This window comes from Lepisosteus platostomus, chromosome 23 (assembly GCF_059453375.1).
Source record: "Lepisosteus platostomus isolate fLepPlt1 chromosome 23, fLepPlt1.hap1, whole genome shotgun sequence".
Taxonomy (NCBI): Eukaryota; Metazoa; Chordata; class Actinopteri; order Semionotiformes; family Lepisosteidae; genus Lepisosteus; species Lepisosteus platostomus.
The window spans coordinates 7,250,259-7,275,186 of NC_142633.1; the positions used below are offsets into that span (position 1 = coordinate 7,250,259).

The following is a 24,928-nucleotide window of genomic DNA, read 5'->3' on the forward strand; positions in this document are numbered from 1 at the left end:
CATCTATGAATTGGCTTCATCACTCTGTTCTCCTCCCCACTGAGAGCTGGTGTGTGGTGAGTGTACTGGTGCACTATGGCTGCCGTTGCATCATCCAGGTGGGGCTGCACACTGGGGGTGGTGGAGGGGATCCCCATTACCTATAAAGTGCTTTGAGTGGCGTGTCCAGAAAAGAGCTATATACTGTACAGTACAGTAAGTGTAAGGAATGATGATGATGATGATGATGATTATCTGTGCAGAAGCTGTGTGCTTGTGTAGTGAGTGCCCCACTCAAACCTCTGTATCAACCCACTCACCAGTCTCCCTGGAGCTTAAGGGCACCTTAACAATCTCCCCTTGTACTATGACTAAATCAAACCTTTCAGTCATCTGCCTGCTGAAAACTCCAAACCCACTGGCAGCATCAATGGCCAGAAAAAATAAACCTTTGGCAGATAAAAACATTGTTGTCAAGTGGTGCTTTGAAGTTTAGTATTGACCAATGAAATGATTTCCTATTTCGATGCAGGCCTTAGCTCTGCTTTTACCGTGATCCAGAATGCAGGATTTTTGGGAATGGAGTCAAACAGTTATCCTAATTAATTTTCCAATTTGTTTCCAAAGAAGACTGTGTTCACACCTTGCTCCAGTATACTGCTCTATACGGGCCTTCAAGACTTTCCAGTATGAATGCAGCTCAGCAACAAGCTAAAGAACAATCAATATTAAGGTAGCTATGTATTTTGGTCAGTTTTTCTTTTTCAAAATAAAGGGGTGTCTCTGGATCCTGTTGTATTATTTCTCTCGGTGTAAATACTAGAAAGTCATTTTTATTCTCATTTGTTTTTAGCAATATTATACTGTAAGTAGACTCACAACCTGCTTGTAAGAGAGCACAGTGCTGATGCAGTATAATGGACCCTGGGCGCTGGTCAGAAAAGATGCGAACTGGGAAAGTTATCAGTACGACCACAGCCAAATCGCTAGACAATAAAGAATGGGTTCTGAATTCAAGGCCGCTAGTAATATAAGCAATAGAGACATGCGACGCAAGGCATTCCTAAGGAGCTACCAATACCAAGCGATGAGATGAGAATGGGAGAGGGTTTAAATATGTCTGGATGAGGAGGGTGCAGTAGCCAGTGAGCTGTCCTGATTGGTTAACGGGTCTGATGCATTTGCAGGGCTTGCTTGATTGGAGCGAGACCATTTGTGTGGAGGATTCCGAATAGCGGCGGGTGTGACACTACTATATTCTTTAGCCTGTGTCAAACGGTTTGTCTTCTGCTTTTGCAGATCAAACAGGAAGGGTTGTGTTACAGTATATTATCAGTATTTTTGTACTGTAGTGCCACCTAAGGTATGAATCCCAGCTTTGCACTGACTGATCTCCTGTAAAAGCACTCTGTTCTCCATTGTCTATAGGTAAGGTGTGGTACGGTTTTGGAAATGAAAGTGCTAAGAAGGCATCATTAAGTCATGCAGAGGGTGGAGAGCTCTGCTAGGACAACAAGAGTTTGGGACCAGAAATCTCCAGGAAGGCATTAGTTACTCAGAAGTGGGGAGGTGTGAAAAGGAGGAAATATTATTTCTTTTAAAAATTAAAATATGGCTGAGTATGACCAAAGGTCATGTGTCATAAAATAAGAGTAGGGTGGAAGTGGTCACAGTTTCCTCTGCTGACTTTTGGTGTATTCAGTAGCTGTTCTGCAGTGTGCATTCTGCCTGACCATCAAGATCGATCAAGCAGAGAATTCTTTCAGAAGCAACAAAAGCATCACATGCGAGAAACAAAAGCTGTAGAGAGATGACAAGTGAGAAATAAACAGGAGAAAAGTTGTTTTTTCTTGTCTTCTAGTCTTTCTAGTCTTACGGTTAATAGACTAGGTGAATAAACAAACCAGGTCTGTAAGAAAGTGACTGTTAATAATAAACATTTCATTTTCGAAAGCAAAGTAAAGAACATTATGCTTCCTATTGTATTATTTATTGTGCATGTGCACAACATTAAGAGTGACCCCTTTTCCATTTTGCTATGACGTTCTGTAGTCAATATTTTTGCACTGCATAAATTATCAAGCTGGACACAGGACAGAGGTTAGAGGTAGGATTAACATAAACATCAACATGAGAATTGGCAAAAAGAAGCTGAGACGATGCATTCAGTTCATCTATCTTTACATTCTCTCAGACACCTAGTGTACAATGGACAATGAAAGGTTTTATTAAAAGGAGGAGAAAAAGACCGAGTAATTATAGTACATACAGTACAAAACTCTTGCTTTTGATATTGGTGAAAAAGGGACATTTGACTTTAAAGGAATGCAGGCATTTGGCAGTTACAGCCTTGTAACATCACTTGTGAAATCACAAACCATACTCTGACATGCAGTCAGCTTAATCACTGTCTGTGAAAAGGCAACTGTCAGTCCTTATACCCCTGATACCTGACAGCTGGACTCCTCTCTATGTTAAAGGTTTCTTTGTCTTATCAGGTGTGTGAGGTAGCTGAGGAAAGGGCGAGAGCTGATGTGCACAAGGACTCTCTGGGGGAGACCACCAGATAAAGAAAGATCAGACAATGAACCACAAAGACTACCACAGGAGCTGGCAAGGTAGCCGATAGTGGTTTTATTTGGAGAATTCTGTTCATTTTTATTTTTGAAACAATAAAAAAGTGCTGCTGTCCTGTTGCACAATCCTTTCACCCTCTCTACCTTGTAGCAGTCTGTAACACATTCTGTACAAATAAGGAAAAAGAAGATTCTTTGTTTTGTTCAAAGGGGAGTTTTACTTTCCTTCCTGACAAGAGTCACACAGAATGTGTCTCAGTAGAGCTAATCAGATAACAATTGGTATTCATTCACCGAATGGATAACAGGCTGCAAAATGCTAGGAGGTTTGGTTAACATTCATTGACCCAGTTTCTAATCTCTCTATCCAATACAGGATGGTGATGGTGCTGCAGTCTATCTTTATAAGCAACAGGTACAAGGCAGGATACACCCTGGATGAGATGCCAGATCATCACAGGGTACACGCAGACAAAAGCATACACACTCACACTAGGGCCATTTTTTCCCAGAACCCAATTAACCTAGCAGTATGTTTTTGGACTGTGGGAGGAAAACTATAGCACCCAGAGGAAACGTGTACAAACATTTTAGTGCTTTCTTTCTGGATATTTAGGTGTGCATTATTTTCTTCTCATTTTATATACCTCCTGTGGAACTACAGTTCAAGTAATTGTTTTAGAAAAGGTGATTATGATACACATTTCACATTTTACAATGAACATACATAACTTTTGTAGTTAAAAACAAGCAGGCACATTGAAGTTGAATCGAAACATTTATTAGCAGCTAGTGCTTTGATTAAAACTAATGTCTTAAGCAAATTTGAAAAGAAACATCAAGCAATAGACTAAATTTATTGGCATTTTACCACATGAACTCCATACAAAAAGGGGAGATTTTGAAACACTTTTCCCTCTCAGTCTGGAAGATGCTGAAAAGGAAAGTGAAAAGACAGCAGCTGATATTCTCTAGGTAATCAATAATTGAGTCTTTTAAACAGGAAGCATGAAAGGAAGAGTGCAGAACGGAGATCAATCACGATGATTGTTCAGGAATAATTACCCTTCACTGGAAAGGGTATTGTGAATGGAAATTGGAAAAAAGAAGTTGGTGGTGTTTTTCATTAAGGAAAACAACAGTCAATGCTCAGCACTCACAGAAACAATTGGTTCCTATGCAGACAAATTGATTGTTCAGAAACGCAAGGTTAGTCCAGACAGAAAAAATGTGCTGTGGTATCAGATAAAGTTCACGCACAGTCTGCTGTGAACAGGACCAGTATGTGTCTCTTGAGGGCAGTATATGCATTCTTTTATAAGAGATTGTGATTATATAGCATGGTCCTACTGTAAAAACCCTGCTGATTTATGGACCTGAGGACCAGAATTGGGAACCCCTGATCTGCACAATAAAAATGTATGGAGCATTTGTGAGAGTATAGTATCACTTTCTGAAGTAAGGCATCACACATAGGAGGTAAATCCCATCACAGTTGAAGTAGAAAAAAAGGAATGGTTTCCACTTTGAAATCATAGCCATACTGAAGCAAAAAGTAAAACATTAACTACGGAGTTTAATCTTCCGGCCTTACCAGTCTCCTTACTTTCATGCCACTGGAATGTTACAGGAAAAAAAAGGTGCAGCCAGTAGGAACAAAGTCTAGAGAGTACTACAGTGCAAAAGCTACTTTACAGAGAATACCAGACAGTTCGGGCAAAATGCAGTGATATCAGATTGCAATGCAAAGGCAGGAAAACCTATCCTCTATTATAGATTTTTAGATGCGTCATTCTTTTAAATCAGTAGTGCCTTTCTTAGTTGTATTTAAGTACAATTTCCAATTGGGATATACGGTTCAATCCCGATAGGTTTGTGCCCATCTTTTGTGCCAAGTCTAGTAACACAGGGGGTTTCCGCTATCGTTTGCCATCCTTGGAAAAGCTTTTGTTAGGAGTTGTAGGCCATAATCCCTTCTATCCATGGCATATAGTTCGCGACTCTTGTGTAAACACCAGGGAACTGAGCCCTGGCACAGTCCAATCCCCAGGAGACTATGCCCTCTAAAATGCCATTGCAGATCAGCGGCCCTCCGGAGTCCCCCTGTAGAAAGACAATAAGAGCAGCGCTCAGCTTTGACTCACTCATAGTTTTGCAAGTGTTTCCCTTTCAGTGTAGTACAACTCAGCTCCCGAGCAGTGCTTTTTTGTCAAGCTGGCTTGGAAATGTCTCTGTGGGAAATTATGTTCATAGCAGTAAAAACAATGGCAAACACACTAAGGCACCTGCTTAGTTAAGATTCAGCCAAACAGCTGACAAAATCATTAAACGTGCCTACACCTGTTATGAAAATGAATACATATAGTTTATATAAGACCCTTTTTTGTTTTTTGGGAGGAAAATGTCACAAATGAGTGTTTTTATGTCATTGGATGCCTGCGCAGCGCGGTGAGCAGTGTTCATGCACGGCTAGTAAGAAACACAATTTCCATCCAGGAGAGATCTGTTGTTAGACCTTTGCTTAACTGTATTTAAAGAGCCAAGGAGTACATGTGCGTGCAATGTCTGGATTTCTCTGGCGAGAAGATCATGACATTACACTCAGTTGGTGAGTTCATCCAAATGGAACCAACGGTCCAAAGACCAGGGAAAAACTGGCATGGATATCTCACAGCTGAGAGAAACACAATGACTCTCTATGAATATGAGAAGTTACAAGAGATAGGATAGTCAGAGGGCTAAAATTGAACTATGTGGTCCCAGTTGGTGGATTGAACAGGCAACAGGCTCCTGGGTGTTGAAACATTAGCTAGAGAAGGTTAGAGGTTAAATCAGAGATGCTGGAACATTACTAAATATATGTCTCTTGAATAAATAGCTTTTGCAGAAATATGAGGTAAAGTAGTATACAAGTACTACTTACAAGTAGTATACAAGCCACAGAACACTTGCTTTCTCAATCTCTGGTGTCTGATGGAGGCCGTTTGTTGAATTATATTCTCTCTAAGTGAATCATGCTGCTGCATAACAGGTGCAGTAAATAATGATGGAGCTCTTTTGTATTCCTGTGTTCTTATAGTTGATTTCCCTAACACAAATACTGTTCACGCATTGTTGTTTTGGATGTTATGAATAACAAAATTTCCAGCTGGTGCAAAGTTGCGGGCACCTGACCAGTGAAATGAATGTCAAAGAGGTTTATTCTGGAAAACAAAATATATTGCAGCTTACATGTCAGTTTCTCATGGGTGCTTTCATACACTATTTTGTGTTTGCAATGTACTGTTTTATGAGTGACGGTCTAGATTGATATTAATGTGGATTTAGACATTCAGAAGTGTTTTGAGTGCCTAACTCTACCTTCGTCCTGCCTGCAGCAGGTAATGTTTGCACATTACCATTGTGGGCTGGAGAAGTCACACTGCAAACACCTTTCTTCTCTTGTCTGTGAATGTGAGGATGTGGTTTTGTATTTCTCTTAAGTCTGAGAGTGTGGTGCTGCTGGCCAGTTAAAGGCCTTCAGACAGCTCAAAGAGCATTGTTTTAATGCTGTGATGCCTTTACAAACCACGTCTATTATGGAAATCCCTTCAGAACTAGAGTTAGGACTAACGTGATCACTGCAGTCACATTTCAATTGGACAGCACAACCACAACCACACCCAGACCACCTTAGACCTCTACCATTAGTGCTCTATTCCTTTAAGGTCTGTTTATTGACTAGGAGTGATCTTACAGTTCAAGCTCTTACGATCAGATGTTTTAAAGTTCACTTCTGTTATAACTTGCTGGGATTCCTGTCAGTCGTATTAAGTTGACCATTTTTATTTTTTTATATTTATATTTGATTTTCTTTCCTGTATCTCGTGCTATGCTGCTTATGTGGCAGTGAAGTGTCTCAATGCATACAGTAGGTTCAGATCATGGCTGAACTAAATGACCACAGTTCATTGTCCAAAGATTGTCCATGTTGGGTAACAGCCTCCACTTTTCATTGTCCTTCATCTTGTTTTATTTTTCACTAACTGGCACTCAATGATTGACAAACTACAATATGATTAATACCTTCTACTGGGATATGATTGGATCTTCACACTGCAGGCTTACTGTACTCTGGCTCACCCTGTTTGCTGTGATGGTCTTTTATGTATTCTGTACAATATTTTTGCTTCATTTGTTTACATCAGATTTATACAGTATTTTGACATTTTACTATTATCTCTTAGTTACTAATGTTGATAACACTTTACAATGTGTCCATATTTTGAATGTAATTGAAATTAAAGTAATATATATGTAATTACCTACAGGTATCATATGAAGCTTACTTTACACAAGATGGAGCTGTAGGCCAAGATATTTGCTTGCAAACATTGATATGGATCTTCAGGCTAAAACTGGCTGACATGGTGTCTGCAATCCTCCTGCATTCCCAGGGAAAGCTCTTTTTTCTGACAGCTTAGCTCTGCAGTTTGAATTATGTCATTCATGCATGAAAAGCAATATTTAAATAATGACTGCGCTTTTATTTGCTGCACATACGCAGCTGTCATCTCTCCATTGCTGTTTGAGGAGAGAGGTGGAGCGATTGTCCAGGTTGGGTAATGGCGCAACTTCTGGTAAAATAGGAACTTTACTATTGAAAACAAAGCATGTGAAATAAATAAATAAATAAATAATAATAATTGCTTACACTTATATAGCGCTTTTCTGGACACTCCACTCAAAGAACTTTACAGGTAATGGGGATCCCCTCCACCACCACCAAAGTGCAGCATCCACCTTGATGATGCGACGGCAGCCATAGTGCGCCAGAACGCTCACCACACATCAGCTCTCGGTGGGGAGGAGAGCAGAGTAATGAAGCCAATTATACACTTAAGATCAAATAAATGATCTTAAGCAAATGAGGAAGCTGAGATGAAAGTAACAATGGTCACCATGACTAAAAGTAACCTCTGTGCAGACAGCTAAGCACTCGAGAGACAAGCTGATTAACCTGACACGGCAGTTAAACAAAGAAAAGAGAAAAAAGAATGGAACATCTACAATCTGAAGCACTTAACAATTATGCCCCCTTATGAAAAAAGATCACACACAAACAGGAGTCAGTTGCTGTTTAGGAGACAGTAGTGCCGATCAACACAGCTCGTCACAAACCATTCAAGTTTTGCTATTCATTTCCAGTTTTGAACACGCACCCACACGTAACGTAAACCCCATTCATCTCGTCAGGCCAGTTGTTCAATCTCGGTAGATAAATTCATCGACGTTATAGAAACATGTTACAAATTTCGAATCGAGCATGAAATTGTGAACTTTGTCGCAGTGTAAGTCGCTGTGTTGTCACAAGCCCCTGGTCTAGCCGTGGGCAAGAGCGAGAGCTCCCACAGATTGCGATGTGAAGCGGCCCTTCCTGCTCACTAGTCACTGTAATGACTATTGTAATACGATGTACGAGCGAATAAGTACAGGATGTGCAGCAGACATTTCACTGCATAAACCTGATCTGCATGTAGAGTTAACAGGCAGTATTTGTCATCAAAATCGTCTCGAAATCGAGAACAATATTTCTGTTGGATTAAAAGAGATGCATTCACAAGCCTGCTTGTTTACAATGTAAAAAAGTCACAATATGTCACCAGAAGTTTTGTTGCCTCGTTCTGAATCCCAGAACATGGCGCTGTGCACACCTGGAAATTTAATCTATTTTAAGATCTAAAATGGAGGTTCTACAAGTTACTGTGTACATTTTACTTTTATTGTGGTTTGAAATGCACTCATCAATACTGATTCTTTCTAACCTCCACATATAAAAACAGCATTACTCTTCCCCTTTAATGATGATTGACTAGGAATAACAATACCCAAGAATTAACTGTCCTGAAACGATTATGGAATGATTTTGTTAAAATTTGACTTCACCCGCTTGGCTGAGGCCAGGGGACGAGGAGGCTGGGACCCCCATGCAGAGTGAGGAGTGACCAAGAGGTAGCTGATAGTTGGAGATGGAGGGGGAGGTGGGATGCAGAAAGACTTACAGTATGCCTGGGAGGGGAGGGGATAATGTACAGTTTGTATAATGGTTTATGTGAGGAAAAGACATCACGAGTGATTGTGAATTACTGACAGCTGATTCTGATTGAACTTGGCTGTTGTCATCCTTCCTGATCTCAGGGCTGGGGTTTGGTGTCCGTAGGACCTAAGCACTTTCACTTCACAATGTGCAAAAAGAGGGGTAAACGTCATTTGAATTACATTGATTGACATGATGCACTTTTCAACTATTCTAATGTTAAACCATATGATTGATGGAGTGTGTCGAGCAACCATCACTTCGATACTTCTAGTTTCTAGAACAGCCACTAGATAGCATCTGATTATTGATCTTGAGCACCTAGAGTCGATCGCAAGCAGGTTGTTTCAGCTCATTTTTCATTAGTCACTAGTGTTTCCCTCCTTCATAGGCCCTAAAAATTCCGTAGCCCCTAGGAACTGTGCCTACAGTGCCTAATGGGAAATCCGGCACTGCCTGAACCTATGTTACAAACTCCGTTAGGTTAAGTAATGACCAAAAGTAATAGCAAAAGACTGGATAACATAAAAAAGACAAAGTAAATTCTAAAGGGAATGCATTGAAGTAAAGCCACACAACTCACTCGACATGAGTCTTTTCCTCCTGTGGAGCTGCCAGCGCAAATCATGTTATACGTGATGGAGCCGGAGTACGAGGAGTTGCATTTATGTTCTTCCATAACCTGAACGTTCGCAGCCTGTAGCACCGGAGACAAGGTGTAGCTGTAGGCATCTGTCACTCCCCATCCACTCACTGTGCAGGTTGTCCCAGGCCGCACAGAGCACGAAAGTAACGGAAGGTGAGCTGGCTGGACAAAACCATTGATAAAAGCTGGTTTATTGAGCTGCAGGAGAAATCAGTACAAAACGTTAGTGGGCAGGTTGGCACAGGAAATAACAGTGCCAAGGATTTTGTGTTTGGAAATTTGCTGCTTTCTGTTTTGCAAAGCTGACACATCGCACGTTATCTGTACACCTCCATTTTAAAAGAAAATAGTGTTCAGGTAAATATAAATGAGTTTTCATTGTTCTCTGTGTCTATATTAATTGAGGGAGAGACAAATGCAACACACTGGGCTTTCACTGAAGAATGAAAGATTCACAGAGTCAAAAAAGTTAAAGAGGGTGTAATGGTGAAATAGGACATGGCGTGATAAAATCAGACTGCAGTTCAGAACTATACACTATTAGGTCACCATGTGATAACTACTGTATACAGTAACTATACAATAACTGTGTGCTGCTCTAAAACAACTAATATTGCATTACCAGTCTGAAACTCAATGTTCTCAGTTTGCCTCTCAGCTATATAATGATCAGATCTTTCGTACATACAGTAGGTGTGATGTAGGGGCATCGTTGACATCATGTGCCCAGTGTCACGTTTGCAGAGAGCGAATAACATAAGAAAGTTAATAAACAAGGTCATTATGTCCCATCTGGATAATTTTCTTGTCACTAATTGATCTGAGGATCCTTTCCTTTCTCTACCTGAAAGAAGCAAAGGAATCAACTTTCACAGTATGGCTCGGCAGTGTTTCACACTTTCACCACCATTTGTATATATAAAAAACTTTTGTCCCGCTCATATCCTGTTCAAAAATAAAAAAAACAGTTCTTTTTGACAGTCAGAATAAGACACTCCTTTAAGTCTGAGAATGTACAGAATTCTGCATTATGTGTTCATTAATCTATTCTCTATTCTTGAATGTTGAATATTTCCTGTAAAGATGGATGATTTTCTTTGAATAATAAGCTGCTAGAACTCAGGAGGGCAAAGGTGTACTGAATAGACTCTTTCTTGTTTGTAACCCTTTCTTTTGAAAGCTGTTCATAAGAGATTGATGAGGCTCAGAGACTGTGATGTTAAAAAAGTCTATTTTCAAAAAGAAGCCACACACAAGTGGATCGGGGCAACGTCAGCTGTCCTGCGGGCACTGTACCAGTCTGTGGGGGTGAAGCGGGAGCTGAGTTTGAAGACAAAGCTCTTGGTTAACCAGTCCATCTACGTCCCTGTCCTCACCTATGGTCATGAGCTGTGGGTAATGACCGAAAGAACGAGATCGCGGAAACAAGCGGCAGAAATGAAGTCTCTCCGCAGGGCCGCTGGGACGACTCTCCGGGAGAGCCTCAGAGGAGAGTCGCTGCTCCTCCAGATCGAAAGAGTTGAAGTGTTTTGGGCCTCATGAGGACGCCCCCTGATTGGCTTCCGCTGGAGCTGGTCCGGGCTCGTCCCACTGGGCGGAGACCCTGTGGCAGACCCAGGACACGCTGGAGGGTTAATATCTTTCAGCTAGCTTGGGAGCGCTTGGGAATCCACCAGCAGAAGCTGGAATCTGTTGCTGGGGACGGGGAAGTCTGGGCTGATCTACTTGTCTTGCTGCAACCGAGACCCTCACCAGGAGTAAAAATGGATGGATGGATATTTTCAAAATGTATATTTGTAAATCAACCAATAGCTTTACATTAGAAATTCTTAAATTCAGGTATGATGACACTACAAACCAGAGAGCCAAGTCAAAGCACAGAATGGAATCATCTAACTTCACTAGCAACTGTATGATCTTTTGATCTTAATAGTAATAAAGCATTCAAAGTCAAAGACTGTCATGGCAACAACTTCAACTGAAAATATTTTTCATTCAGTAGTACAGAAACATCAAAAACAGTAGTGGCAAGATGGGACAAAATGCGCTTCTGTACAAAAGGGTTATGCTCAAAAACAGGTAACCATTTGACCATAAAGTAAAAACTACTAGCATTTCAGGCCTTTGTTTTGTAATAATTGATGCACTAATTTACACATGGACTCAAAGGATACAATTTTATTCATATCAATAATAAAACTTGCAAAATAAACTGATACATGAGTAAATATATACTGCATGTGAATCATTCTGCTATGATAAAAATAACTGATCACTTACTCAGGCAATACAAAAGATTTTAATCAGAACTGAGTTCAAACTGCTAGACAGCATTGTGAGTGAGTCTCATTAGGTACTCATAAGTCTCATAAGATAAGTCTACAGGCATCGATTTAGACTACCTAAGATATAAGTGCAATAGAACTTAGTTGACCTTTATTTTCAAGGATATTGATCAGCTTAATTTGGATGACTGATTGATATATTTTACTTTGCTTTTTCATCATACTGTACATATATCTTATGTATCTATCTCACAAACCGATGATCCAACATATTTATTTGTCTCTTAAAATTGTAAAGATTTTTTTTTTCATTATAAGCATGTGTATTTCTTATTTCTTAATAGGTTCACATCGTGTTAAATGTAGTAGGTATTGTATGTTATGTCTTTTATATGCTTGCAAGGCAAATGTCCCATCTGGGACAATTAAAGAAGTAAAATTACTTCAACATTCATACACCCAACAACAGGTAAATATTCACTCATACAATTTTGTCAAACACTACTTTGGAATAATAGCTTCTTTTTAGAGGTTATCATGTTATCATCGAATGTGCACTCGTTCACAGTGGAAAGCTTTGCCAGGTCCAGTCTGGAACAGAAATCCTGTGGGGTGAGGAATGCTGGATCAAGTTGCTCTGTAGCAAAGGAAGTCCTGGGAATTAGCCAGAGGATATCCAGTAGGTACTGGAACAATAGAGGAGGGTTGCACTCAACTTCACACTGGATGGCTTCTCTATTGGAAAATGTTCACAAAATACAATTTAACCGCAATTGAGACTTATATTAGGAGAAATATAGAATGTCTGCTGACCAATGTTTCTTAGCTGACACTATGAATATTCGGTGATATTCAGTGGTGTCGGCCAAGTTTATTCTGTGTTTGTTGTCAATCAGGCAAAATTCTGCTCGGGGGTCACAAAACTGCTCTTTTTGTAGATAAAGTCTTGGGCAGAATTCAGTTGCCCACTCAAGCAGTTTCTTTCAGCTGACTCCGTTCGGGTTGTGGTTCACACAGGAGTGGCTGCAGTCAGAGAATAAATAAGCTGTAAAGTTGCCATGGTAAAAAAAGTTGTTTTCCAGAGCCTATTAGGTTGCATTGCCCTGGGAGGTGATTGTTCAGGACATTGTCAGGCGTAGTGTTCATCCGACATGGCAGGTTCCTCACTGATGGATTCCTCTAACACTGTCAGTACGTAACAGCCAAGTCTTTGGTTTAAATGCCACAATTTATACTGCTACAAGCTGCTATCAAACCATGGGCTGGTAGTAGAATCCAGAAAGGCCAGCTGACAGTGTAAGAACATTTCGAGTGTCTACACCTGAACAGCTGAAGTTTTGGTGTAGTGGTGGAGTTATCCACTGTTTGGGATGTGGCGCTGTAAACTCAATTCAATTCAATTTGTTTTTATATACTGTAGCTCCTTTCACAACAAGGATGCCCAAAGGCGCTTAGTATATATGTCTGGAGCCAACAAGTGACCTTGATCAAATAGGCAAGGGCAGAGAGGACTTGACTTGTCACAAAGAAACTGACACAAAAGAATTATTCAGTACCTGGTTGATTTTTCATTCAAGGCAAGAGAAACATTGCATTTTTTCTGAAAGCCTAATTCTAAGCTTTCGTAGCCCTGCTGATCCAGTAACTTATTGATACATCCATGTCTGTCAGTGTTGACTCCTTGATCAGTTTGGGTGTAGCACAAAAATTCAGTATGTGAGGACTCCTTACGCAAATCATTTGAAAAATGTTTTTTGTTCCATTTTGGCCGCTACTGTTGCCGATTAAACTTGACAGTCAGCTTACATTTTAGTGACAAATAATATTTTTAGGTATTTTATGCAGTAAGGATAGAAAATGAATCACAGATAGTGAATTAAGATTGTGCACATTTACATCAAGGTGACTTGGTTTAGAACAGCTCCCACTGCCATCTTTGCTGCAATGCGCTTGTGTATTTCCATTCCTTGCATGTGATCACACCTTAGTTTTGTCCTCTTCTCCTACTCCTCGAGTAATATGCTGCCAGCTAAGGAAGACTTGGCACACACCCCTTGATTTAAATTGTACACTCTTCATGATACACTCAATCCATGGTATCCGAACCTTATTCGTTCCTGAAAATCTGTATGGAAGGTAGGAGATTGTAAATTGAAAATACAATTTCCTTATTTCTTATGGGTAAAATGTCACCCCATTCCGAACTGAAGACAAGTTCACTCGAAAACCACTCTAAACATATAATACCGTACAGACCATTATAGCAAGCTCAGTGAGCAATGCAGTTCTACTCAAATAAGCCAACTATAGCTGTAAAAAAATTAATTATATCATATTTACATTTTTCATTCTTTCATAATAGATCGCTATCCAAGTGATCGGGTAGAACAATGTGCATACTGTTGTCGACTATTACGCTAAAGAATCTTTTTCTCTACCTTAGGGCCCATAATGAACAGCAACTACAAAACAAACACAAAAAATCACATTGAAAATGAGAGAACAAGCTTTCACTGTGATTGTAAACAAAGCACTGCAGCCTCACAGTGTCCTTAACTACAATGCCTTGCACTTATCGACTTTGAAAATTATCTTCCAGGTGCTTGCCCAGTCCTGAATTTTATCTATACCTTTTTGAACCCCTTCCACTTTAACAGTTTTTGCATTTCTTCCTAATTTGGTATTGTGATCACATATTTCTAGTTTACTAATTTTACCAGAAACTAGATCATTGTTAAAAATAACCCCTATTTGAATGTTCACTACTTAACAGTACTTTGTGTTGTCAGTCCATACATGTTTCTCTCAATGCTTACCGCCTGCTATTTGAGAATTAATCTCTCCTGAGGAACTTGATCAAAAGACTCCTGAAACTAAATTCACCACATTGTGTGCCATGTGTATATCTAATTACTATTGTTGCTGGTACAAAGAACTCTAACAAGTTAGTTAAGCAAGAATGGCTTTTCTAAATCCATGCTGACTATACCCTCGTATCAGATTTCCATACAGGTAATCCTATAAATTAGTTCTATTATGTTGTTTTTCATAACTACTACATGTAATAGAAGTCAGGATTATTGGTGTATAATTACTTCACTCAATTTTGTTCAGAGGATGACCACCACATTGGCAATTCTAAAGTCCCTGGGTACTACCACCGTCTTGAGCAATATGTTGGAAGAGTTTCATCATTAGCTTCTGAATAACATGTCTTGTTTCCTTGAGTAAAATTGGTCAAATATCATTAGGCTCTGAGGATATATTAGTCTTGAGTGCTTGTAATGCCATAAAAACATCTGCAATTCTATGCTATTACTATTCAACTGTCTAATTTCTTCAAAGTCTTCTTTCCACAAAATGTGAACATTTGCTTTGGACTCAACCTGTACAGTTTCAAAATATACAGTATTTTGGAGCATACTGTATAGTGATCACAATTCCCAGAATGGGTCTCTCACTTAGTTTTTCTTCACTTTGTCTTCCTTGTCTGAAAAGAACATACAGTATACTGTATATACTGTACACAAAAAACATTATATTCTTTTGTAATGTCTCCAATAAACTGTGCAAGTAAACATTAACCATGTTGCTTATTTCTGTTTTTGCTGTGATATTCCTATAGGTTTTTCCCAGTCTGTGTGGGGAAAATTGAAGTCTCCCATAAAAACTACCTCTTCTTTTGCATTTAAATTCTTAATTGCTTTATATAATGTTGAATTATAGTCAACATCTGTATTTGATGGTCTATAGCATGTTCCTAAGATTATACCTGTGCAATTTGTTTTATAAGTTTTACCCAAACACTGTAGATTCAGAGACTTTTGATTCCTCTAATGCTGTCTTCTGAGCTTGAATATTCTCTTATCTCTCCAGAGCAGTGTATCAGCTAAGTGAGAGCACAGTGTCTGTTTTAAATGCAACTATTGTTGTTTGTATTCAAGTTCAAGGCTAGACCGTGGAACTAAGTTTTTAAATTTAAAATATTTTTTAAAAACTGTGATGGACCGGTGTCCTGTCAAGGGCGTATCTTGCCCTGTGCGTGTTGCTTGAAGGGACAGGCTCCCCTAACAACCCTGTGTGGTAAACCAGTTAGAAAATGGCTGTTTGGATTTTTAAATGATGGATTATTATTGAAAGGGTTTCAAGTGGGCAGAAAAAAAATGGAATAATATAGCTTTCTCCTTAAATTTTCATACGGCTTTGAAAATCTGCATTAGAATGTTTGGAGAATTGAATTGCTTATGAATTAATAGTTTAAATGTTGCTTACTTTAATGAGCATGATGTCGTTTTGGAATGTCCGAGCGTTGAAACATGTGTGAGTAAACAGTCCGGAAACTTGGAACACCTGCTCAACTCCTTCACCTTTAGAAAGATTGTGCTCGCTTAAGACAACTTGCATTGAACTGTTTCTGCAAATAAAAAAAAATGCAAATGCAGTAACAAATACTAACACTAGTATTAAGCATGTTCATTCATATATCTCTACACATATATAGTATATAGTTACCATATTTTGTATATGTAAATAACTAATGAACCAAACTGTTGAGTTACACAGCATATACTATATATTTTATATAATATTGTATATAATATAATATACAGTATATATAATATATTATAAACAATATTTTATATTAAACATATAAAATATTATGTTTTAATAATCTGCTTTTATAAAGTGGGAAAATGATACATTTTATTTTTTTAATGATAATGTCACTCCTAATTATCTAACATATGAGTGATATTAATGTTGTTGTGTTTGTTCTATGTATAAGGTAAAAGAGAATACATAATCTCAACGTGGCCCATTTTCTGTATTTTTATCACCTTTCTAACACTTGCAGACAGGAGGAAGGTAAACTTGACAAGGATTTCTCCTTGAGTTTGCATTTGTATGAAATAAAAAAAAATCCATAGAGCACTAATAGAAAATGCCTTTGAATAGAAGGAGTAATACTTTTAGTGCTAAAGAGAGGGTTAGATAATCACATGTATTTTCATGAATCATCTATTAGAAAAATAATTATCAGACAAACATATAAACACAACATCTTCAAAACGTTCTGCATAAGGAATTCCATGAGTGTAAAACCTTTTAATTCAGATTTCAGTCGCTGAAATCCTAATAATGAAACGAGCCTATGAATATAAAGGAAAGGTCTGCTTAATTCTTTGGCTTTTACTCATCTGGCCACGGAGATGTCAATACAGCTCAGAAATCAATGCAGTCACATCTCCCCTCACATGTATGAGAAAGGGAGAAATTGCTACAATGGTGATGATAGGTTAGAGGGAAGAAGCTAGAAAAGATGTGCACAGCACAGTGTTCACCCAGGGAGCTTTTATGAGCTGGGAAGCAGAAGTGTGAGATTAGAATTTGACCACCATCTGAACTTCTGTTAAAAAACATGTCAAATTGTCAAATTCTAACAATGACTAAAAGTGATAACGGATAGAAACGTGCTCAATACTTTGACTTTAACCATTTTTTACTTTTTTACTTTTTTGTCTGGCGGAGGAAATAACAGAACTGAACAGAGATCAGAATTGTCACCCCTCCCCCCAAAAGAATCCCCTAAACACTGATTTCAGATTTCAAACACTGAACTAAGAGCAAAGTCGGTTCAGCTGTGGTTTTGCCACCACCTAGCAGAACGTGCCTATAAAATAAAATGAATGAAAAGCGCACATGATACAGGACACACTCTTCGACTGGTTTGATGGATGCGAATCTGTCATACAGTGTGTAAGAAGCGTGGGTGTGATGCAGATGACCGAACACGGGTCAGTAAAGTGGCAGCACTAGCCGGGCGAGTCTGAAATGAGAACTCTGTGATGGGCAGCAGTAGACACTGCGGAGATGTGGAAGAGTAGCTTCACTCCTGTCAAGACTATAAAGAAAAAATTAATCTGCTTGACGAGCTGATAGCAGCTAGCAGCACTGGCTACCTAGGCACTAGAACTCAATTTGGTGGACAGCAGAAAATACTGCAGGCACCCAGAAGAGTTGCCTGATGTAGAAGCAGGGGGAGAGCTGCCATTTGCTAAAGTTTGCTGGATGGAATGGATGAGAATGTGTTCTGAGCTGAACTGAAATGTCAGATATGTATGCAGCTGGAAGCTTTGGGAGGGTGAAGAGTCGAGGGCTGACACCGTACCAGTTGGAAACCAACAGTGGGGGGGAGTAAATTGGAGAGGGAAGCTCATCATTATAGCAGCCTAGGCCCTGAGCTGTGAATGAGGTAGAAGAGATCTGGTGTAGACCAACACTGTGCACTCACACCCATGGCACAGACTGGGAGTAAGCAAAAGGGACAGCGAAAAGAAGGAGTGTGGAGAGGGAAGAGACAAAACAATTGATAAAGGCTGGAGTCATAGATATGGTGCTTATGATATGGTAATCGATAAGGTTGGATGCTTAACCAGAAATGGAGAGAAAAGGGAGAAGTAAGAAGACCGTAGCTGGCTGTATTAGGAAGAAAAAGAAGGGAAGGGAAAGGGGAAGACAAATCTGCCACAGCTGTTGAGCGTTTATAAAAAGGATTAATGTTAAGCAAGGGAGTTTTTAATGTACAAGGAAGCAGAAGTCAGAAGTCCTGAACTGTTCAATAACACCATCAGGCTGGTTTACAGTATATCAACACAAGAAAATAAATTATAATTATACGGTTATAATATATATATACGGTACGAAATGAGATACTGCCTCAGTCTCATGTAGTGATATTTCAAGTGCTTTCTGTGTCACATCCCATGAAGTTAAAATATCTGCATTACTTACGATCTCTTACAATGAGCTGCAGAGAGCACCCATTGAGGACGAATAAGTGTTCCCCCGCAGTAATGATACCCTCCAAATTGAAGGGACACCTGGTACTTGATTGAGTATGGTATGACCTCTTGACCTCCTATTATCCGAAACTCAGGTGACTCTGAACATACTGTAATGGGACAAGACAGGGGGTTTCATGTCAAGAAAGCATTTAGCAGGATGTGAGAAACTCCACATCTTGACCAAAGGATTCCATTCAGGAAGTGGTCTCGATCAAAAATCTTCATACATTATTTTTCTCACATTTATACAAAAATAATGAAGAACGAAATGCTTCTTGTTCTACTTTGTGTTCTAAAAAATTCACCACAAGTGTTTTTGATGTTTTGCTAGTTGTGCCATTAGAACAGACATAATGATTAAAATATTCTGAATGATCAACGATGTAGTCACCGAAATTTACCTACTGTACCATCCTTTAACTTCATGATCCGAAGATCGTTCCTTTGGATAAATACTAAATTAACATTTTTAACTTTAATTGTTAATTGAAAGTGATTGCTATATTTTGGGGTTAGAAAGAACCGGCATTGAAGAGTGCATTTCAAACCACAATGAAAGTAAAATGTATGCAGTAATGTGTGAAACCTCCAATTCCAAATCACAAAATAGACCAAATTTCCATATTCAGGGCCCTGTTCTGCCATTCTGAATGAGGCAACCAAAGTTCTGGTAAGGTGAAGCAGCCCTATTTCATTGTAAACAAGCAGACTTATAATTACATCAGGTGGGTAGCTGCGTCAGCATGCGTACGCTGCAAAGGAACAAGTAATAGGTTTATTCCATGCTGAAAAGAGAAAAAAGAAAACCCAATGTTTCGGCTGTGGAGCCTTCTTCAGGTAAAAAAGGCACCATGGCCGAAACATTGTGTTTTCTTTCGTCTCTTTTCAGCATGGAATAAACCTATTACTTGTTCCTTATGATTACATCTCTTTTAATCCAAAAGAAGTATAAGCTCTTGACGCTGAGACAGTATTGCTGACAAATATAATTGTTAACTTTCTGAGGTTAAATGTCTGCTGCACAACCTGAACTTATTTGCTCGCACATCACATTACAATACAGTGACTAGTGAGCAGGAAGGGCAGTTTCATGTCACAATTCTCGCAAACTCTCGCTCTCGCCTGTGGCAAGACCAGGTGTTTGTGAAAATATCTCGACAATATAGTACTTTCACAAACCTCACAATTTTGTGCTTTATTCGGAATTTGTAAAACTTTACCACATAATCAATTAACTTCTTTTGTTATCAAGATTTCATAACTGGTCTGACAAGGTGGGTCTGTAGTTTTCCTTTAACTCTGACAGAGAGCAAGACCCTGCTAAATTGTATAGTAAAGAAATAAAAGTTACCTTCTGCAATGAGAGTCAAAATGAGTATAAAACTCTGCTGGAAGAGTTTGCCCATGTTAAACATGCCTAAAGCAAAGGAAAAAAAATGTTTTTTTTTATTTCTATAGACACTGTATAAAAGTTATTAAGTTATTACTGTATAGTTATTATTATATATAACAGTATATAGTTATTAAAGTATATTCTATGTTGGTATAGTATATAGTAATTATTACATTTTTAAGCTATTAAAATAAAATAATATAACCAAAGGCTATAGAAATATTACTACCAACCATGACTGCATATAGTTAAATGTAACTTCAGGAGCTTTGGGCTCAAACTAGTATTATGTGGTTTAGAGGGCAAGCAATCAAGAACCTTTAGATATAAATTGGGTTTGAACCTTATTGAGGGAATGACAGCCAAAACATAAGGATGGGGACATCAGGACACCCCCAATTCAGTGGTCTAACAACTACATAACAAACCGATGAATACAAATAGATAGCATACTTAAATCTTCAGTTAACTCTCCTGGCTGAGGAAATGCCAGTGCTGGCTGAAGGCTGACACAACCCTCCTTACTTATGAGGAATGAACCTGGGAGGCAGCTGGAAGAGTGCAGTGGGGTTGGAGGGAGGGAAGGTTAAAACTGTGCAGAGTTGTGGCAGCCAATGAGTATCTATTCATAGGAGTGTGAAAGTGAGATTCCTTATTAACCTTCTCCTTTTTTATAATATAACCATTAGGTGAAAATGGAATCATGTCCAACAATACCATAGCAGCAGCTAGACCGTTTTTTGCAATAGCCAACATTATGATATTCCTTTTCTTTATTTTGTATTGATTTCTCATATACATTAACTATATACATTAATATAATGTTCATCTATGCACAGCAGAGAAATAAATAAATCTCACTTCCTCATATTGTGGTTGTAATCAATTGTGATAACATGAAAAAAAAACAGTGCCTAAAAGAGATAAAAAAGCAAATGAGTTGATGGTATGTGCATAATGTCCCTTATTGTTTTAAATCAAACTGGAAAAATCTTATTGGTTTAAGTCAAACTAGCACTCTGTGAACAACCAAAATCATGATGAAGATCACCATGCACACTTAGTGCTGTTGAGTAAAAAAAAACAGCATGCACTTTAATAATCAGTATTTATAGTTCTTGTCCCCCTCCTCCTTATCCTTTCACCAGTTCCCCAGCTGTAACCATTTACACATTTTATCAGTTATTCATTTTTGCACGACAGTCACTGAACAACGTTTTCACAAATGCATTAATATGTGTTATATAATATAAGGGGGATAAAGTGTTACAGTAAAAAATACAAAGGGAGGAACAGAACTTGCAGAAAAAAAGTGTTTGAAACAGTGTTTGAAAAAGGGTTTGAATTTTAATTATATTTCTTAAGGTAATAATCACTATTTATCATCTGGGAGGAAAATTAAAGATGTCCCAAAATGAGACATTCACAACTCTTTTTTCAATTAAAGCATTGGAAGTAATATGGAAAAAAAATGATTCAACAAATTCATAAATGAAAGCCAGAAAGCAGCACATTAAATAATTTAGAAATTCAATAGTCAAAATGAAATGGTTGAAGTGTCTGGCTTTTTGGTCTGTATAGTGATGCCAATGGATTTTCACAAAGAAAGAATTGGTGATGCCTTCTGGGGTGTAGGCTTAGTGCTGGAATTTTGGCAATGATGTAACAGAAAGTTAGCAAATTTGTCTTAAGGAGAAAGTTAAAGGATCTCTGAATGCCAGTTTTGGTGGTTAAAGTTTAAAAAATGCAGTAAGCTGAAAATCTGTGAAGGTGATTAATCATTTGATTTATTTCTATACTGTAGTATAATAAAAATAGTCCAGCTTTTATATCACTGCCTTATTGACAGCTGTATACATCAAAACTACTGCAGTATTTGGTATCCATTATGAAAGACACCACACTAAACTTTTAGTTAAAATTTAACATTCAAGTTGAAGTGATTCTTTAACTGAGTAGTAAATGTTTTGTCATTACTGAAACATTAAATGTTCAAATGGCAATGTAATATATAGATTCATATAGAGTATTCTGTCCTTACCAACAAATCTACCAATCTTGTGTGGTTTGACTATTTGTACATAACAGTATATCTTGTTTCTCAAAATTAAAATTACAAGTAAAAAAAAACTTTCTTGAATAGTTACTGGGAGGTTTCTTTTGTTTTTTTACAATAAACCATGTACATTATAGAATCTTTCAACAGCTTTATTTGACACTATCATCACCATCAATTCAGGTTCCATATAAAATTGGTCATGAGTCCTCCTTATCTGATCAGTGTCTTTAAACGATCATATCAGAACTCAGATGTGCCTGAGATGTATTAATGCAAATTATATGTCCAGTTTGTCAGGTTTTGTCAATCCTGCTCTTCCTTCACCATATTACACAATATCTGCTGTCTGTATCAATAGTCATTAGTTACTAGTTAGTTCTCTTCGTGCTATTATTAGAATTAATATTTATTATTATGATGGAAAAGGAACTCCAAAATCCTTGTTTACCACTACCAAGATTTCTGTAAAATCTCGTCCTTTTTGCAGTTGTAGTTTGATTTTTTTCTTTGAATAGCTTCAAACACAACAACCAAACTTTTAGATCTTAACTCACCACTGTCTCAATGTGACGGACAGTATTACATGGTGGACAGTAAAAATAGGTTTCTTGGGTGTTGAAAGAAAAGGTTCTGCTACCATAAAAACGACAACATTGTGGTAAAAATATGAATATTAAATTAATTAAATTAATTTTTGTTCATCTTTTCATGACAAACACTGAAAAAAGTTTTCACAAATCCATTGGTACCAGCTGTGACAGAAGGGCGATAAAGTGTTACAGCAAGTTAACGGAGCATATAGTGTTGCAGAACTTGGAAGAACCTGACAGGTTCTGCTAGAAAAACAACATTTAAGAATATGTATAAAGGTAAGAATCCTGATTTATCCTGAAGGAAAATTAAAAATGTCCCTGAATTAGACATTCACAATTCCAATTTTTTTCAATTGAAGCATTGGAAATAAAATGGAAAAAAACCCCAAAACAATTATAATTAAACAGAATCTAACAAAATGTATTAATGAAAGCCAGGAAAAAAAAAACACATTAACCTTTAAGAGACTCAATTGGCTAAATTAAATGATTGAAGTGTCTGTTTCTAGAAAATCAATAATATTGTTGAAGGTACGAGTTATTATTTAACTGGAAGGAAAATCAAACATATCTGACAGGTCTCTGAGGTAGATGTTCAGGATGATTATTTTTTCAACTAAAACACTAGACTTAAAATGGAAAACATTAATCTAACATAATCTGTTAGAAACAGGAAAAGATCACAAATAAACATTACATGGTAACATAAAAGAAAGATACACATTAATTTAACCAAGTACTCACCAAACACTTCTTGCAGAGCCTTAGAAATGTCTCTAGACTGGTGGCCTGGAAATTTATCTTTGGCTTTTATACTGTAATTATATCTTTCTTGCTTCTATCGTATAGCATATGTCACCTAAAGTGAGTTTGGGCAAAACAATAAAATGACTGAGCTAGTATGTAACAAAGTATCATGACTTGCCTTCTCAGTTCTCTTTTGAGTCAGACTCACTGGGCTTTGTTGATTCCAGTGAACCAGAAATCAAATACCCCCCTACATTATTGACTGTGGTGAATAGACTAGTGTATCAGATAGAGTGTGACAAGGAAAAAGCACGCATATTCCATTAAAAGGAAGAGGGTGTTGATACAGTTTGAATATGTCAACAAATGAAATAGAACTAGTTGTTACTACAGTATAAGGTTGGAGTTTATGTTGGGTAAAAGAACAATTGAAATACAATAGTATTAGTAGCCATATGGTGTTCAGGAAAGACTATCATGCAGTATATCAAAAAATGACCTAAAATCACATCAACTTAAATGGATCACTCTCAAATAGAAATGAATAGGCTCAGTAAAGAGTTACCAATGATATCTTTGATACCAATTGGATCCTAATATATTCCGAAAACTCCTATTATACATCCTCTGTTAGGGATGTCACCTGGTCTTGAACTCCAACTACATCTGAGGACCTTGGGTGTTGCCAGTTGTTCCTGTGGGATGGATTGTGTGTGTGTGTGACAGATCCCTCCCAATTGTGTGCGTTTGTGTCTATGGTTCAGTTCAGTGTTTTTTTTCTCCTTGTGTCCAATGGAAACTCTGTTGGTATTGGTTTCTGCCATGGAGGGTATTTTATGAGAATGGAGAAAATATATTCCTACCCCATGAAAGAAGAGAAAGCACTTTCTGCTTTAAATTACTTTTTAGCCAAGATTAGCAATATAATATATTTAATGCAATAATTTAATAGACATCTTACTGTACAGTATGTATTCAAAGTTAAACATGGACAGTTCCTAACACAACTTTTGCTCTGACATCCAATTTCATTCCAAATGTATTCCAGCAAGAAACACACATGCATATTTATAAAATAGTTGGCCATGTTTTCCCTGTTGGATTCTGCAGTGTGCTGCTGTTTCAAGATAGAAGATATTTTAGCAAGAATTTACTTTATTAAACTGTAAACGCCATGTGATTTTCTTTGAATGTATTAGGGAGACCCTGAGTCCACGTTTTAGGGTGCAGCTGAATACTGAATTAATCTCAAAACATTTCAAATACTGAATCCTACTAAAGTTTTTTTTTCACCTGTTATTTCAGCATGTTATTACCAAATGGCAGTGTACCTTTACAATGAGGAACAGATGGGATGCTTTCAAAGGGCAGAGGTCTTTGCTGTCGAAAGACCTGTTAGCACAGAACTCTTCATAATAGGAGCCCAAGGTGCTTTCTGGGCACACCTGTGAGAGGAGAGATGATTGGACCACTGAGTTTTCGCAATAGTAAAAAATAATTTTTTTATAGGGAAAACCTACTTATTATCTTTTGGACTAGCCGTTTATTTTAAATTACAAATTGCTGCTAGTGTCATCAGATCACTGACTTTATGTTTTAGTAATCCTAAACTGCTTATGCTGCTTTTTTATTACCATCTCAAAGCTCTCCATCCTACTAAGACCCTGTACCAGATTGACAAGGGGTTTGTCTGTGTTTCCTTCTGATTTGGGGATGACAGGGTGATCTC

General features: G+C 37.9%; 1 protein-coding gene across 1 annotated transcript; it reads right to left on the minus strand.

Annotated features, from left to right (window-relative positions):
* Positions 1–2,667: 2,667 nt before the first annotated feature.
* LOC148641955 (trypsin-like) lies at positions 2,668–23,456 on the minus strand. Its single transcript, XM_088616735.1, has 6 exons — positions 23,197–23,456; positions 19,759–19,824; positions 18,355–18,514; positions 15,835–15,976; positions 9,215–9,475; positions 2,668–4,658 (listed from the first exon to the last, which is right to left on the minus strand). Exons 2-6 carry the CDS (start codon positions 19,820–19,822, stop codon positions 4,506–4,508), a joined length of 780 nt encoding a protein of 259 aa, XP_088472861.1. The 5' UTR covers positions 19,823–19,824; positions 23,197–23,456; the 3' UTR covers positions 2,668–4,505.
* Between the last annotated feature and the right edge of the window lie 1,472 nt (positions 23,457–24,928).

Coding starts and splice junctions, on each gene's coding strand:
- LOC148641955 (XM_088616735.1), bottom strand. CDS start 19,822: ATGTTTAACATGGGCAAACTCTTCCAGCAGAGTTTTATACTCATTTTG. Junction 18,515..19,758: donor TTTGACTCTCATTGCAGAAG/GTAACTTTTATT, acceptor GTCCCATTACAG/TATGTTCAGAGTCACCTGAG. Junction 9,476..15,834: donor ACGACATCATGCTCATTAAA/GTAAGCAACATT, acceptor TTTCTCCTGCAG/CTCAATAAACCAGCTTTTAT.